The sequence below is a fragment of the Rhea pennata genome, chromosome 7 (genome assembly GCF_028389875.1).
Source record: "Rhea pennata isolate bPtePen1 chromosome 7, bPtePen1.pri, whole genome shotgun sequence".
Classification (NCBI taxonomy): Eukaryota; Metazoa; Chordata; class Aves; order Rheiformes; family Rheidae; genus Rhea; species Rhea pennata.
In genome coordinates, this window is record NC_084669.1 from 25945092 (window position 1) to 25961108 (window position 16017).

Genomic DNA, 16017 nt, shown 5'->3' on the forward strand with positions numbered 1-16017 from the left:
CTAAAAACACACACACACACACAAAAATAAATAAATAAAATAAAAAAAATTAAAAAAAGCAGAATCAAATCTGTTCTCCCAGAATATATACCCAAGCAAAACTGAAGACTATTTTATAGATAACCATTCTTTACAGACTTAATAGAACAACCAGCTCTGTGTATCACTCTTTATGGATAACAAAGAAAATAGTACACAGATAAAACAATCAACCAGTCTGTACTCAGAAGCATGACTTTTGGATCAGATCCATTTCCAGCTGAAAGGCTCTGAGTGGGACTTTTAACAGAGCTGACTAGCTCAAGAACAACTGCAGATTTTAGAATGGCTTCTGAATAAATGAGAACTTTTTCTATAGTGAAGCTGGATAAAGAAATAAAAGGCTATAAGTAGTCTATACTGGATAGAAAAATTACCTAGTTCAGTAGTGACTGCAGCCCTGTTATTCATAAGTGCATTTTGAGGAGAAAAATGTATATATGCTGCTGCATATATGATTCTTTCACCCCAGTCCAGTGAAACATTAGAACTTGTAAAATTTTAATTTTTTGATATTTAATGCCACAAAAATCATTGCCAAACCAATGGGTAACTTCATTAGAAAAGTTCAAAAATCCTTTGAAAGGAGGGATTCTCTGCACTTATGTACCCTGTGGAGCATGAAGGGAATAAGGATTTCATTAGACATTGAAAGCTGGATAAACTACGTTGCAAGGAACAGCAGTGACCGCACTAGGCAAGAAAGAATAACAAATAGCAAGTAAGAGAACAGAAGGAAACATTTTTGAATCCTATCTGTGTTAAGAGCTATCTGAAGCAAAGAGTACTCAAAAGACTGTTATTCCCTGTATACTGTTTCAGTAAGTAATATTCGTGGCCAAAGTGAGCTCTGTGAGAAGACCAAGGGACAGAGAACAAGTCTCTCTCTCTGAGAAATTGCCAGTAACAAGGAAGGAGAAAAGCAGAGGAAAGAGGTAGGACATGTTGTGGTTTGATAGGTCCAGCAAAGAAAGGAAGAAGCTACAAAGAAACATACCTTAAACACAGAACATTCCAAAAAGTAATGAACTTATCCTCATAAAATAAGGGCAACATCTGCTGAGTAGACCATGCAAATGTTTTGACAGATTTTTTATATAATGCTTTAGTCCTAATAACAATATCGTGCTTTTTGAAAGCTCCTGTCTCACTGATTAAATTCACATGGTTAGGAGAAAGACATACTGATGGTGAACTGAACATCTGCCTCTTGGAAAAATTAACATGAATCAATCGGAAATCTCAGGGAAAGTGGGGCTTAATAACTTGAGAGATCTGTTCTTCAGATGACCTCGTAAGTATGAGGGGTACTGTAGGACCTAACACTGGTTACAGATGGGAAATCTCTCTAGTACAGACACGGAGAGGACTGCAAGGCACCAACCTGTCAGAAAGAATCAGAACCAGGATGAAAAGGAAGTACAGAACCCATTCAAAAAATAAATAAAGAAAAGGAAAGAAAGAAAGAAAGAAAGAGAAAAAGAAGAAAGAAAGAAAGAAAAAAAAAGAAAAAGAAAAAGAGAGAGAGTCTCTTGTGAGTCCTAGTACATTACCAGCAGTGCTCACATGAGCATGGTAATTTGTTTGAGGAGAGTGACTGAAGAAAATTGTTATGTTTGGAAGACAGTGTCCATAAAAAGCTGAATGAACTATTAAAAGATAACTGAAAGGATATAATGATCTGGTTTTTACAAGCATCCAGGCTCAGTTGAAATACTCAAGTTCAGGGCTTTCTGATATTCAGTAAGAATAACCACAAGATGAACTTCAGAGACTCCTCTGGAATACCTAAATACTAATCTTTCTAGCAAGATCTCAATTCCCTTTATATTCCTTTCAGTTTCACTGGGATTTGCTTTATGACTAATTCATTCTTACAAAAAGGTCAAGAGAGATGTAGTTAGTTGTATTTTTTTTGATTACTTAAACTGTATGATACATCTTTTCTTAATTCTGCATAAATCAAGTCTCACGCACCAGAGCACACTAGCCAATCAGTATTGCGTTAATGAGAGATGCATGAACATCTCATAGGGTTTACACCAGGGCTTAGAAGGCAGAAGTGACTCTTTAGATTGTGTTGCAGAAGTTAGAGACTTAGAAATACGTAAAGAATCAAAGCTCAAAAGTAGTCACTAGAGATCATAAAACTTATGCCAAAATTACCAGAGTATAAGCTCTCATCTTCTAGGTAGACGTAAAGACTTCTGATTTGGAGTTTAAACAGATATTGATTATATTACTGTTAATAAAGTGCAAACACTAAGCACTGAAAATACAAAGATGTTGAAAAGTACTTGAATAAATCACACTCCAGAACAACATTACTCAGATTCAAGATATTAAGAAAACAGCTACCAGGAAACCAGTAGAAGACGATGTCAGAGAAAATAAATCTGCTGGGTAACTCATTTCCATCAGACACAAAAGAATGAAGCAGCATTCATCAGGGCCAGGAGTGTGTAATATATAACCGTTAGACAGGAACGGCATCATAATCTAGATGTTTCCAACAGACAGTAAGAAAACCGTGTAAGACCTTCTGAGATCAAATGGTCAAATGAGAAGAGTAAAGAATATGCAATGATATATTTTTGGACATTTTAAACAGCACTTTAAATGTCGCTCATGCAAAGGAATAAAGAAATCCAGAAGAAAGTATAAGTGAATCCCAGAGTGCTTAAGCAGTGTGAGAGACAGGGTTTTGTTCTTGTGGAACACAACACACATTGCACAATTTTATAGCCTTCATTTCAACAGAAGGGTCTTAATCTCAGTTTGAAAGGCGACTAAAACCATCAGAGGACCCCAAGAGTTGTTAGAAAGTAATAAAACTGATAATAAAGCAAAGGATGAAAAGAAAAACATGACAGTGCCTTTCACAGCAAATCTAGATGCTGAGATGTTCAAATCTAATCTATTTTGATTAGACAAGCAGAGACATGAAGAGAAGAAAATTACATAATATCTCAAACAAAAATGCAAGGCATTTAGGTAATAAATAAGAGGAAAGGTAATGACTTATGTTTCAGCATAGATTCAATATTTTTGATAATATTTTACTTTCACTATCCTAGCAGGAGTATGACTTAACAAAATATGAATGAGGCAGTAAAAATCAATTATTATTAACTACTTAGAATTTTGTAGAGATGGAGTATCGGTCTACAGAAAAATGTCATTTTATGTCCCTGAATCATTAAATTTGACAGACAATGATCATTAATGTTTATGGATCAGTATCCAAAAGAAAAGTAATGAGATAGAACACTAGCCAATAGACCATTAGGGCAGATAATTCAATGTCTACCTCCTCAAGCACTTCTCTATAATGTACAGGGAAAAAAAGAAGATTGTGTTACACCATGGAAGTGTCGATCTGAAAGATAGATGCTGAAGAGTGGTAAGATACCTTCAGAAGTTCTAAACATTATAACCACAACAACATACTAAGAGTACATCATTCAAGAGAGGGGCTGCATCTATGACTTCATCTTGGCATACAAGGAAAAACTAATTACTGAATTCCAATTTAGGCTTCCTAAAAGAAAATATTGATTGCATATGCTGTGCATGAATGTAACAGAAGTCCAAAAAAGGTAAATATATTTTTTATTTTAAAAGGTCAATTGTCAAAAAAATGTTCATGAACTATATTAGCCAATAGCATTAAGGACTTCACTGCATATTGCAAATAAAAGACATTTTATCTGTATTATTCTGTCTCTAGGGGTATGCAGACATTTTACTAATACAGCAGAAAAGGCAGAAGTATTCCATACTTGTTTTATTTTATAGCTGAGAAAAGCAAAGTGGTGCAGCTATATCACATAATGATGGTATGTTTGCCTTCCTAAAGTGACTAGAGAGAATGTTAAACATATCTGTTTAAGCCAAATATTTCTATGTCATCATGTCTGGATAACTCACATTCAGCAGTTTTTAAAATTATTTAAAGAGCTCTGAGGACTACTAAACACTGATTTTCAATGAGTCTGGCAAATACAGTCTAGAGAAGTGCCAGCAATCAATAAGAAAGTTAATGTTAATTCAGGATGTTTAAAAATTAACTATCAGTCTGGTATCAATCCCAGACAAAACAAGGAATTCTATTACTAAGTAATTAAGAGGTTAAAGATAATGAAAAAGTATGCATTTTAGAAAAACTGAACCTATCTCACTAGCTTTTCCGTTACATTTGTTTGAGGAATAAAGCTAAAAATAATGATGCAATTTACTTAAACGTCTATGAGAAATTTGACACAGTGCTGCACAAAATTTTCAGAAAATGTATCATGGATATAACACTACTGTAACTCACATTATAACACTCATTAAATGGACTAAAACTCATTGAGTCTTGAAACAGATCAGGCATGTTTTCCATGGGGAGTCTTGTCAGAATGAGTTCCTGACCCCACATTGTCTAATACTTCTGTTAATAATCTGGGGGAAAATATCTATGCTAATAGAGTTAACAGATGGTAACTAAAGCATGTAATGCTTAAAAATGAAGAGGACAGGCTAGTGACAAAAAGGATTTGGGATCATGTCGAAAGAAGCGTGGCAGTAATCTATATGCAATGGGTATATATATTTATGGGTATTTCATATCATCTACGTTTAAGGGTAATTCAAGACTGGATTTTTTTTAACAGTAAAAATGCATTCTTGTTCAAATAAGTCGTAACTCTCAGAAGGAGACAGGAAGAGGAGATATGCAAGAGGCTGAAGTAGTCCATTGCTCCGACCATACAAACTAGGAATCACGGTCAGCTTTTAATTACAGCAATAAAACTGGTATTACCTCTAATATTAACTTGCTCCTCAACATTCAGATAGTGTGATTGCCTTGGGGCCTAGCCTGCCACCCATCCACCCAAGAAAAGACAAATTTAGGATATGATCCCCTCCTACCTACACCATGTCTAGTCAAAGTGGACTAGAAATCGGAATAAATTCAGGGTCAATTCTCTATGCACTGCGAGTACCATTTAGTGATAGACTGTGAATAGAAGACAACTTAAATTATCCAATTTACTTTGTACTGGAAGCGGTGGAGAAGCAATCACAGCTTTTACCAATGTCAGCTAGAAGATAAGAACTAATAACACTTGAGAACAATACTGTCTATTTCTCCTCTCCTCCAGTATCTTTTGGCTAACTTACCTGATGCTTAATCAATGGATCAAAGAGAGGGAGAAGCATTTTTTCCCATTTGCATGTAACAACGTTCATCAGAATCCATCATGGATATTACTGTAAGTGTATATTTCCAATAGTATTGTACCAACAAAAAAACCTATTGTAAAATATCATTCTTACTGATAACCTGTCAGAGCTCTAAGAAACCTAGACTGATTAAGGTATCTAAAAGAAAGCAAAATTCTTGTTTTCTACATAACACAAACATGATGCAGTCCTTTCAATGAGTTATTGTTGCCAAATGACAACGCGAAGAGCATTCAGACTGATTTTCATTGAAAATTCTCATACTTGTTTGAAGATATTTGAAGTATATGAACAACTGATATAATACAGGCGAGTTCACATGCATATATGCAAAAAATACAATTTTCTTATAACACTTAGCAGAATTTACCATCCATTACATATGAAATAATTTATACCGCAAATAAAATAACATGGTATGCTTTGAAGTTGTACAAAATACACTACCTTTGTAAAAAAATTGCCCTGAAAAGATATTATTGTATAATTTGGATGTATATTCAAAGCTTTTGCCAATAGATGGCAGAAATGCACAATACTAAACCAACAAAAACACAAAATGATTTCAAATTTATGATGCTAAGAAAGGGTTTTGACACCTGTAGATGTATCAACAGACAGGAAATGATATTAAGGTTTTGGAATGTGTAATTCCTCTATCTCACTGATAACACTACAATTTAAATTTCAGAGCACTTCTTTATACCACTAAAATTAAGGTACTGCTCAAAGTTTCATTAAAGTGTACACATTTTCCAAAACGTACAAAAAGTTCTGAGAATTCAAATATGGTTTCAAGCAGAATTGTTTCGTGGTGCTTATATATGTCAAAAAGTCTACAGGGTTTTGAAATAAATGTGGTTTTCCGTGTCTGTTTTCCCTATACAAATTTGTAACTAACAGCAGTTACTTCATCTTGAAATACACTTGTTGGATGGCGCATTTGCACTATCAGTTTAAGCCTCCTGAATCAGTCACACTGTTTTTCCTCTAACCTCGTCTATCTCTTTCCATTAACTACAGTGGCAAACTAGTTTCATCCTCTGCATCACAAAACTAGCTGCCTACAAGACACACTGCAAGCACTTTTCACAGACCAGAAAGAGATACCGCTAAAGAGTCAGATACAAAAGGACCTGAGATGTCTGGAATGGAGCTTAGACAGAATTTCAGCAAGGAGTGGAAAGACAGATTCCCTCTCTTACTTAGGTACACTAACCACCATACAAAGAGAATCCTTCCCTGTGCTGTGCATGTGTCAGTGTTCGTATTCTTTGCCTTCTCCTTCCCGCTGTAAATCTTGAATTATTTTCTGAAAAATAGTATGGTGTCAACAGTAGCTGCTTAGACTAAAGGGAATGTCAGGGCAGAAGGGTGATGGTAAAACCTTCCTGACAGTACAGTGTTTTACTATTCAGTTTCTAGCACTTGAGATTTTGAACAGCAGGACAGACCAAGCACAGAAAGAATATGGTCAGGAAAAGGAAACTGTTGGTTTAATAGATGTTTTCCATCTTTGACTACTGTGATTTAATGATAAATGAGAGAATATCAAATCAATATAATTTTTATGTTCACTTAAATAACTGTAGTCTTAAGGCTGATTGTTCCTAAGCCACATGTGCTTGCAAACATGAAGCCTAGATTCTATTTTACTTAATCTTCCTTTATCAATACCATCCTGTCAAGGTAATTTATTCCAAGACAGTTTGCTCATAAAAATCAGTATTTTCTTTTTCATAAGCATACAAGTGCACGAACAAAAGTTAATTCAGTTATGTAAAGTGCCTTTGCCACCACAGAAGATAAAATAACAATTTTAAATGGCATACAGAAGGTTTGTAAATTATTAGTGAACATGACTGGAAGATAGCCATGTTTTGCAGGACTCCAGCCTAGTAGACTGCAAACTATCCAAAGAAAGGAAGACTTGATAATCTAAAAGTTAGCTGTGATACTCAGACCAGGACTTCATTGTATTAAAAAACCTGGTATTAGCACAGCATCACCTCTCTCACCGCAAATTCTTTGTTTTCATGCAAAAAATACATTTGCAGTCTACCTTCACTTTGACTGTAAAAACAATATCCACACTCAGCATTGCACTGATATCATTTGGTTGAAATTAATGGTCAAAATTACCTGTAAAATCTTTAGAACAAGAAACTCCATCTTTTCCATTATCATTCTTCCCTTGGGAAGATTCTCTCTACTCCAAAGAAGCCTGCACTTGAAGTGGAGAATTATCCTTCTATCACTACCATCAAATTTCTTGTACAGTTCTGTGCAAGAAATATTTATGATCTTATGAAACATAGTGTTGGTTTACGTGGAAGTATCTGCACAAATGTTACTGTTGGCAAAACACTGCTGGAAAAATGTCAGGGGGATCTAGATGCAAATGAGCTTCATCAGGAAAGAGAGATGTTTGTACAGTTTTAAGGCCTAGTCACAGCATAGCAGATACTTACTTCACTGGCTGTTGAAGCAACGTATACCACTGAATTACCTCCAGATTCACTAAAGCTTTCCTCCCTTTCTGTGTTACTCCCCCATTCTTTCAGCAATATAATATGCAGATCATTCCACATGCTAGCAAATCCTTAGAACTGTATTCTGCTCATGTACTGCTTTTGTTTACAGTACACTAGCAAAAATGATATTCTGGAAATTCTCTCTAAAGATTTGATATTTTTGCAGGTTTTAAGTGCTGTTGTTCCTTCACCTGTACACTGAACAGCAAAAACTCTACCATTCATAGAATCCTTTTGATAGAAAAACATCATGTGATACATTTCACAAACTGAATTATGTTTGCATACTGGAATCTACTTGGAAGATTAAAGCAATATACTTCACGCACAATGACTGAAAATACCTCTCATATACAACACTGAGATACAAGAATATGTTTCATGATTAACTAGACTAAAAAAAGAGAGAGCGCAAAGAGGAAATCTTTATGTACTAAGAGTTACATGGTAGCTGAATGGCAGCATTTTTGAACTAAAGTAATAAATGGATGATTACTAACTGGCTTTCCACTATAGTGTGATAAGATGATATATTCAGACCACACATTCTCTCCTGTCTTAAGATTTAGTGATAATGCATTTCTTTGGTTAACCAGGAATGAGTGCTGTATTTCACATCTTTCCACATGCATTTAGCACTCTGCAGATTAAATATAATTCAGAGTTAGAACAGTTTGATTTTTTTTAAAAAAAATATATTATTTAAAGTGTGTTTTTATATTTACTTTCTTGTCAGTTAGCTAAACCAGAGCCATTCTGGCAAAATCAAGAATTCAGGCATCCACATTCTGGCATGTTTCATTCCCTCTAGTACTTAGAGGAACTCATCACAAATGACTGATATGAATCAATAGCGAAATAAACCTGAAAGACCCTTTTCACATTACATTCTAGACAGCTTTATTTTTATATTTAGCCTCCTATATGATCTTGAAATTTATCATTTGTAAATTTAGTCCATAACACACTCCTAAACCTTGCACAGAAGTGTTGGGATACCTCTGAGCCTGCAATATGTTAGATGATACTTGCATTGCCTAACATTAAGCATTTCATAATTACTTGTCTAGTTAGAAGTCTAACCTTCATGTGATCCCTACTTCTACAGGGGCATTTGGAGGAAGAATCAGAACTTACATGTTCTGAATTGTCCTCTGGATAAGCTGCTCTCTTTCTTTCTCTCTCTCTCAATTACATAAATCACAAGAAAAGAAAAGAAAAAAGAAAAGAAAAAAGAAAAGAAAAAAGAAAAGAAAAAAGAAAAGAAAAAAGAAAAGAAAAGAAAAGAAAAGAAAAGAAAAGAAAAGAAAAGAAAAGAAAAGAAAAGAAAAGAAAAGAAAAGAAAAGAAAAGAAAAGAAAAGAAAAGAAAAGAAAAGAAAAGAAAAGAAAAGAAAAGAAAAGAAAAGAAAAGAAAAGAAAAGAAAAGAAAAGAAAAGAAAAGAAAAGAAAAGAAAAGAAAAGAAAAGAAAAAAGAGAAAAATTAGGCACCTAAGTACACGTAAGTGATATTGTCCAAATATCCTCCCTTTCCCTCCTCTTCTATTTCTAGTGCTGTGCTGCTACTATATTACTTATAAATATATCCTAAATATTGGGGGCACTCAAGCAGAATAAATTTTGCCATCTCTTTAAAAGGTATAAAGGAACAGACAATCATCATTAACATATATTAGTGCATTTGCTTATAAAGTCTTTCATAACAGCATCTCAAATCAATAGTTTGCTGATCTAAGCCACAGCTATGCGAGGAACCCCAATAATCCACTGTGAATTATTTCACTAAGGATGCCTTTCTCAAAAGGTAAAAACTCTAGAAGAGTGGAAGCAGATGCAAAACTCTAGCATTGTAAACATGTCAGTCCTAAGCTGACTACATTAAAAAAAAGAAATTGTCTCAGCAGGTGATGAATTCATCAAAACAATTTGGTCAGAACACAGGTGAAGTGAGACTATAAATAAGAAACCAAGAGAAAGTTACATTGGCTTAATTAAGGGAAAGGGAAATCCTTTCAACCCTATAAATAAATGCAAGTACAGTGTTTAACTCTGCCCACAAAATGACATAAATCATGTAACAACTATCCAGCAAAAACTACTAAATGTGCAAGCTCTCTAATTATTCTTGTTGATACTGCTATTTAGATTGCTGTGTCACCATGAGTCAGTCAATGAGGTAGTCACTGTCAAAAACTGTATTCAGCTCAAATTACCGCTCTGAGTTATTTTCTTTTTCCTATTTTTCTCATTTCATACTCCTTTTCTAATGATCCTTTGATTCTAGTTTTTGCTTCACTTTCATTTCCAGTCATTTCAACCTGAAAGTTCTGGGAAATTCTTTAGTATGTCAGATTCAAGGGCAAAAAATACATCCCTCCAATCTACATAATGCAAAGAATATGAGATTGAGATGTAGCTGGTGAAATGAGCATTTTTTCCTAAGCAGGAGGGTTTTTCTGTTATTTATATACTTCTTCTCAAATTGATTTCCTGTAATTAACTAACTGTATGACTTATTCTCCTCCAAAAAGCATTACCTAGTTTTACATGCATAATGGAGAAACTGATCATGTAAGGATCTGTAGTGATCTTTTTGGTCTGTTCTATTGCCTTCTTTTTTGGCCTATAAAGGTTAATATGGTTATATATACATTAATCTCTTTTCATACAATACTAAGTCATTCATAATTTTTACATTCTTCTCTTTCTGTAAAAGGTTAAAATTATATTTCTATAAATGATCCTCTGTTTTATTCTCCTTCCATGTAAAACACTTAAGTTGGCCATGATTTTTAGTTTATAGGAACAATCAGTGGCTGTATTTTTTGGAGAAATACAACCTTATATATTTGTCAAATGGTGTGGTCACATATGTTGGCTAACGACAATGCACTGCAAATTATGTAATTTTTACACAAATTTTTCACAAATAAAAAATTCAAAATTTGGCCTTAACTTTAAGTAGACAGATATATGCAATTTGCACAAGAAACTTAAAATATCACATTGAAGACGTTCTTTTTTCAGTTGTTCTTTCTTTGCCTGCTCTGCTTTATTTTGTATTCCTTTTTATTTGCAGCATATTATTTTCTACTATCTTTCCAGCAATCTTTCCTATGCAAAGGTTACGCCCAGTAATGTCTAAGCAAATCTTCTAAATTTACTATTTCAATTCATCTAAAATTTAGGTATGCTTGTTCAAAATATGAAGAAATTTTGTTGATTCCATTACTGATAATGATTCATGGCAATATAGTTCAATGAATGAATGCTCTGGATTGTCTTCTAAGGTTGCAAAAGCTGGGACAACTACATCAAATACACTGTTTTATAAAAACATCCTCATGTTAGACACTACTTCCAAACTGGAGTTCACCACAAATTTCAGTAGGTGAATTATGTTCATCAGTGAAGAACAAAATGGACTTAGCATGTGCTTTGTCGGACATAACCCACCTGTCTGCTGAACTTTTTGCTGTCCACTGACTGCAAAAAATAAACTTTGGTAACATCCTTCTGCTTGCAGGATGCCACAAGATGAAGAAATGCTGTATCAAAATGTGCAAAATTTAAGTATTTTGATAACAGCTATTAAAAGGAAAAACTATTTTACTCACCAAGCCAACTTCTGTTTAAATATACTGACACAAACACTGGAGGAACTGTGAAGAAATCTACTACCGAGTTAACTTCAAGCCAAAACCACAGCTTGTCATTGGCTGCTATGAACTGGAAAAAAAAAGAGGGGAGGGAGGGAAGAAACTGATTATACACACATTTGTTGCAAGTAGATGCAATGTTTTCTATCTGAAAATTAAACTCCAAAGTTGGTGGAAAATTAACTGATTCTGTTAGATCAGCCCCAAAAAGACAATGGGTCTCACAAGAGATAAGTCTGTGTTTTGCATTACTTCATAACCACACTGATATTAAAATGAGAGGTCTAACTAAAGCAACAGAGCATTTATCTGATGAGTTGTAGGATCTGTAGAAAGAACTGTTTTTTGCACATTTATTGACAATTTATCAGTAATATTAAAAAAGCGCAGAGAAGTATAAAATTTTTCAAAATACATCACCTTCGCTCTAGCACACCAAACATTTTGATAATAGTCACAGCATATATTTGCTATTCACACATTTCTACATACCTGATAACTTACAAAGAATCCCAAGGTATTTTCATCTTACCTGGCTTTAATCACCAGGCTGACTCCTACAAGGCATAATTCAGAGCTAGAACATCACTTCAGTGCTCTGGATTGTACTGTGGAAGAGGTCATTTCTCTCTGCTGACTATGAAGTTAGCCTAGGGAAACCGTCTAAAACATCATTGTTTGACTGCCCACTAATATTTGTGCATTAGTAAGACAAGAGAATGCCTAAAGAGGGCCAGACAACTATTCACGTTCAAGAAACAATTAGAAAATACACCTTATATAAATATGAAATATAAACGTATGGAAAAACAGAGTTTAGGGCATCACAAAGATACCTAAATGTGCAAATTTTCTCAGGTAAGACCTAAAACTTAGACTAACATATTTAAGAATCATACTTGTATTTCTTGCATTACAGATGATGCTCACTGCCCCTCATATATAGTAGATAGAAGTATTCTCTACCTATTTAATTGCCTTAATCTACTAGCTTGTAGGATTAATTCAAAACCTTGTTTAATGTAAAATGTGCATGGGGTATACCAACTGTTGGAAAGGGTCTCTACTAATGTTAAGATGTTAAAAACATAGTTAAAACAGAAATAGACTATGTTCACAAAATGAAATGCACTTGCCTCCTAGGAGACTAAAATTTAAATAATTTGGCATTTTAATATTCTGTGTTACTCAATGTCAAAGCTCCAGCATGAAAACTAAACAAAAAATACCCAGTTTTAACAAAAAAATTAAAATTTCAACCTGTTGAATTCGGAAATAGTCAGAATATTTGGAGCTAAAAGATTTTCCAGATCACAGATCAGAATGTTCAAAATCTGCAATACATGATTAGAAAATAGCCTTTTCTAAGCAGTGCTTTATCTTTCTGTAAGGCACAACCTTTAGCCTTTCAAAAGATGAAACTGTAAGTGCTATTCAACAATGAAAACAAAGTCTGTTGACTCTAAAGACCACCCATACAAGTACTTGAACAATTATTCATTTAAATAATTAGATAATTAGTAACTAATAAAAGCACATTCCATTACAGAAGTAAACTTTACCACGCTTGAAGCTTAACATGCCATCCTAGAGCCACTAGCATTATTTTGTATTTGCCAAATCTCTTGTCAGGCCTTATTGCTTGATTGTCTGCTAATACATGGAATTTAGGCTTAGTTTTCAGCAGTTTGAAGGCCTCACTTTTGAGTTGCCATACAGTTGGATACTAGCCATAGATTTTAAAATGGATACATGTGCATTTGAACACAAATATTTCCAGAAATGAAGATATGGTAATACTGCTCTAATTTTGAGTTGCATTTCATCATTTCAGAGAGAACAGATGGAGGAGGAGGAGATTTGAAATATTTCTTCAAATATCTTAGGTTGCCAGTGAGTCCTCACAGGAAATATCTATCAGAATAAACTGAAATAGCTAAAAGTATGAGATGCTTTTTATGTAACTAACTAGAAAATTCACTATTGACCCAATTCTTGCACCCACACAAGTAACAGGCCACTTTTTCCTCAGAAACTCCTCACAAACAACTGCAGAATGGTTGAGGTTGGAAGGGACCTCTGGAGATCATCTGGTTCCAACAACCCTAATCAAGTCGAGTCACCTAGAACAATATTCTGTCAGGTTTTAGCTCCAAGGCGGACTCCACAATCTCTCTAGGCAATCTGTTCCAGCACTCTGTCACAGTCACACTAGAAAAGTTTTTCCTTTTATTCATATGGAACTTCCTGTGTTTCAGTTTGGGCGCATTGCCTCTTGTCCTGTTGCTGGACACCACTAAGTCTACCTCAATCTTCTTTACATCCTTTCTTCAGATATTTATACACAATAAGATGATCCCCCAGAGTCTTCTCTTCTCCAGGCTAAACAATCCCAGCTCTCAATCTTTCCTCATGCTACCAATGCTCCAGTCCCTTAATCATCTTAGTAGCCCTCTGGTGGGCTCGCTGCAGTAGCTCCATGTCTCTCTTGTACTGGGGAGCCCAGAACTGGGCACAGTACTCAAGATGAGGCCTCACCAGGGCTGAGCAGATGGGAAGGATCACCTCCCTCAATCTACTGGCAACAGTCCTAATGCAACCCAGGAAGCCATTGGCCGCCTTTGCCACAAGGGCACATTGTTGGCTCATGTCCAACTTACTGTTCTCCAGAACCCTCAGGTCTTTCCCTACAATACTACTTCCCAGCAGGTTAGGTTCCAGCATGTACTGGTATATGGGATTATTCCTCCCCAGGTGCAGGACTCTGCACCTCCCTTCTTTGAACTTCACAGGGTTCATGTCTTCCCATTTCTCCAGCCTGTCAAAGTTCCTTTGAATGGCAGTACAATCCTCTGGCACATCTGCCACCACTCCCCTCCCTTTATTTTATTTATTTTTTTTTAAATATTCTCAGTAAACTTGCTGGGGGTAAACCGCCTCATCATCCAGATCATTAAGAAGTTTAACAGTATTGGACCTACTATTGACCCCTGGGATACATCACTACTTACTGGCCTCCAAGTAGATGTTGTGCCACTGTTCATAACCCTCTAGGCTTGGCTGTTCACCAGTTTTCAGTCCACCTCACTGTCTACTCATCTAGTCTATACTTCATCAGTTTGCCTATGAAGATGTTATGAGACAGTGTCAAAAGTCTTACTGAAGTCAAGGTAGACAACAGCCACTGCTCTCCCCTCATCTACTGAGCCAGTTATTTCATCCTAGAAGGCCATCAGGTTGGTTAAGTACGATTTCCCCTTTGCGAATCCATGCTGACTACTCCCAATCATCATCTTCACGTGACTGGAAATAGCATCCAGGATTAGTTGCTCCATCACATTCCCAGCCACTGAGTTGAGGCTGACTGGCTTTAGTACCCTGGGTTGTCCTCCTTGCCCTTTTGAAGACTGGAGTGGCATTTGCTCTTTTCCAGCGTTCAGGCACCTCTCCTGATTGCTCTGACATTTCCAAAATGATTGAAATGACTCAAAGATGATTGAGAGTGGCTTTGCAATGGCACTGGCCAGCTTATTCAGCATTCATGGGTGCATCCCATCAGGACCCATGGACCACATGTATGTTCAGTTTGATTAAGTATGTACGTATTTTAATTCATACATTCAAGCTGCTCTCTCACATAAAAGGCAATTCCTCCTCCTTGCCTTCCCAGTCTGTCCTTCCTAAAAAGCCTGTATCTATTCCTCAGAGCATTCCAATAATTTGAGCTATCCCACCCTGTCTCCATGATCCCAATGTGACCACAGCCCTGCAACTGTACACAAATCTATAATTACTCCTATATATTCCCTATGTTCAATCCATAAGTGTACAGGCACTTCAGAAAGGCACCCAAGCATGCTGATTTCCCCCCAAAAAGTGTGGGAGGTTTCCCCATAATGCTGTCTTGCAGGCACTTCCTTGCTTACATGAAAATGCCTGAGGTGCCCCCACTTAAGCCTTTTCTGTTGATCCTATGTTCCACTGTTCACATCACAGGCCTCTGCCTATCAATCCTCTCCATCATTCCCTCACATAGCTGCTGCTAACTCTCTCCCTTCCCCTTCATTCCTAGTTTTAAGCACTAAGTTCAGTCCTGTTAGGTCAGCAGGACTGCTGGGAGAATTGAAGTTGCACTTATAACAGCATTTTAATTCGGATCAGGAGTGCACTCTTGAAGTGAATCTCCTGTAGCCCTGCTTACTTGTGTTTGCATCACAAAGCAGTATTGAAGAGCACAAAGATTTGTTTTGACTGAAAGTAGAACTGAAAAAAGTCATCTAACATATTCCAGCTGCTAGTGTGCATTCAGTCCACAGGACCAGCATGGAGCAAGACCACAGTACTCTCTTCCCCCCTCCAAAAAACATACAGTGTACATACAAGAGTATCAACATAATCTCTCAGAACATCCTCTCCTATTCTGCCCTGCTTCTTCATAATGTACAAACCAGCCCAAGTTACTATGGTAGGAAAATAAGAGTGGCAAATACATTATTTTAATGCTCTTAACAAGAGCATGCAACCTTATCACAAACACAAAGCATATGGACATTTC

The 16017-nt window shown here is 35.8% G+C and overlaps 1 protein-coding gene across 6 annotated transcripts in view; it reads right to left on the reverse strand.

Annotated features, from left to right (window-relative positions):
- KCNMA1 (potassium calcium-activated channel subfamily M alpha 1) overlaps positions 1–16017 on the reverse strand; it is a 510592-nt gene that overhangs the window by 192641 nt on the left and 301934 nt on the right. For all 6 annotated transcript variants that reach the window (XM_062580642.1, XM_062580641.1, XM_062580640.1 and 3 more), the window contains one exon: positions 11421–11532. In XM_062580642.1, coding sequence (XP_062436626.1) covers positions 11421–11532 — 112 coding nt within the window. The remainder of the gene's footprint in view (positions 1–11420; positions 11533–16017) is intronic.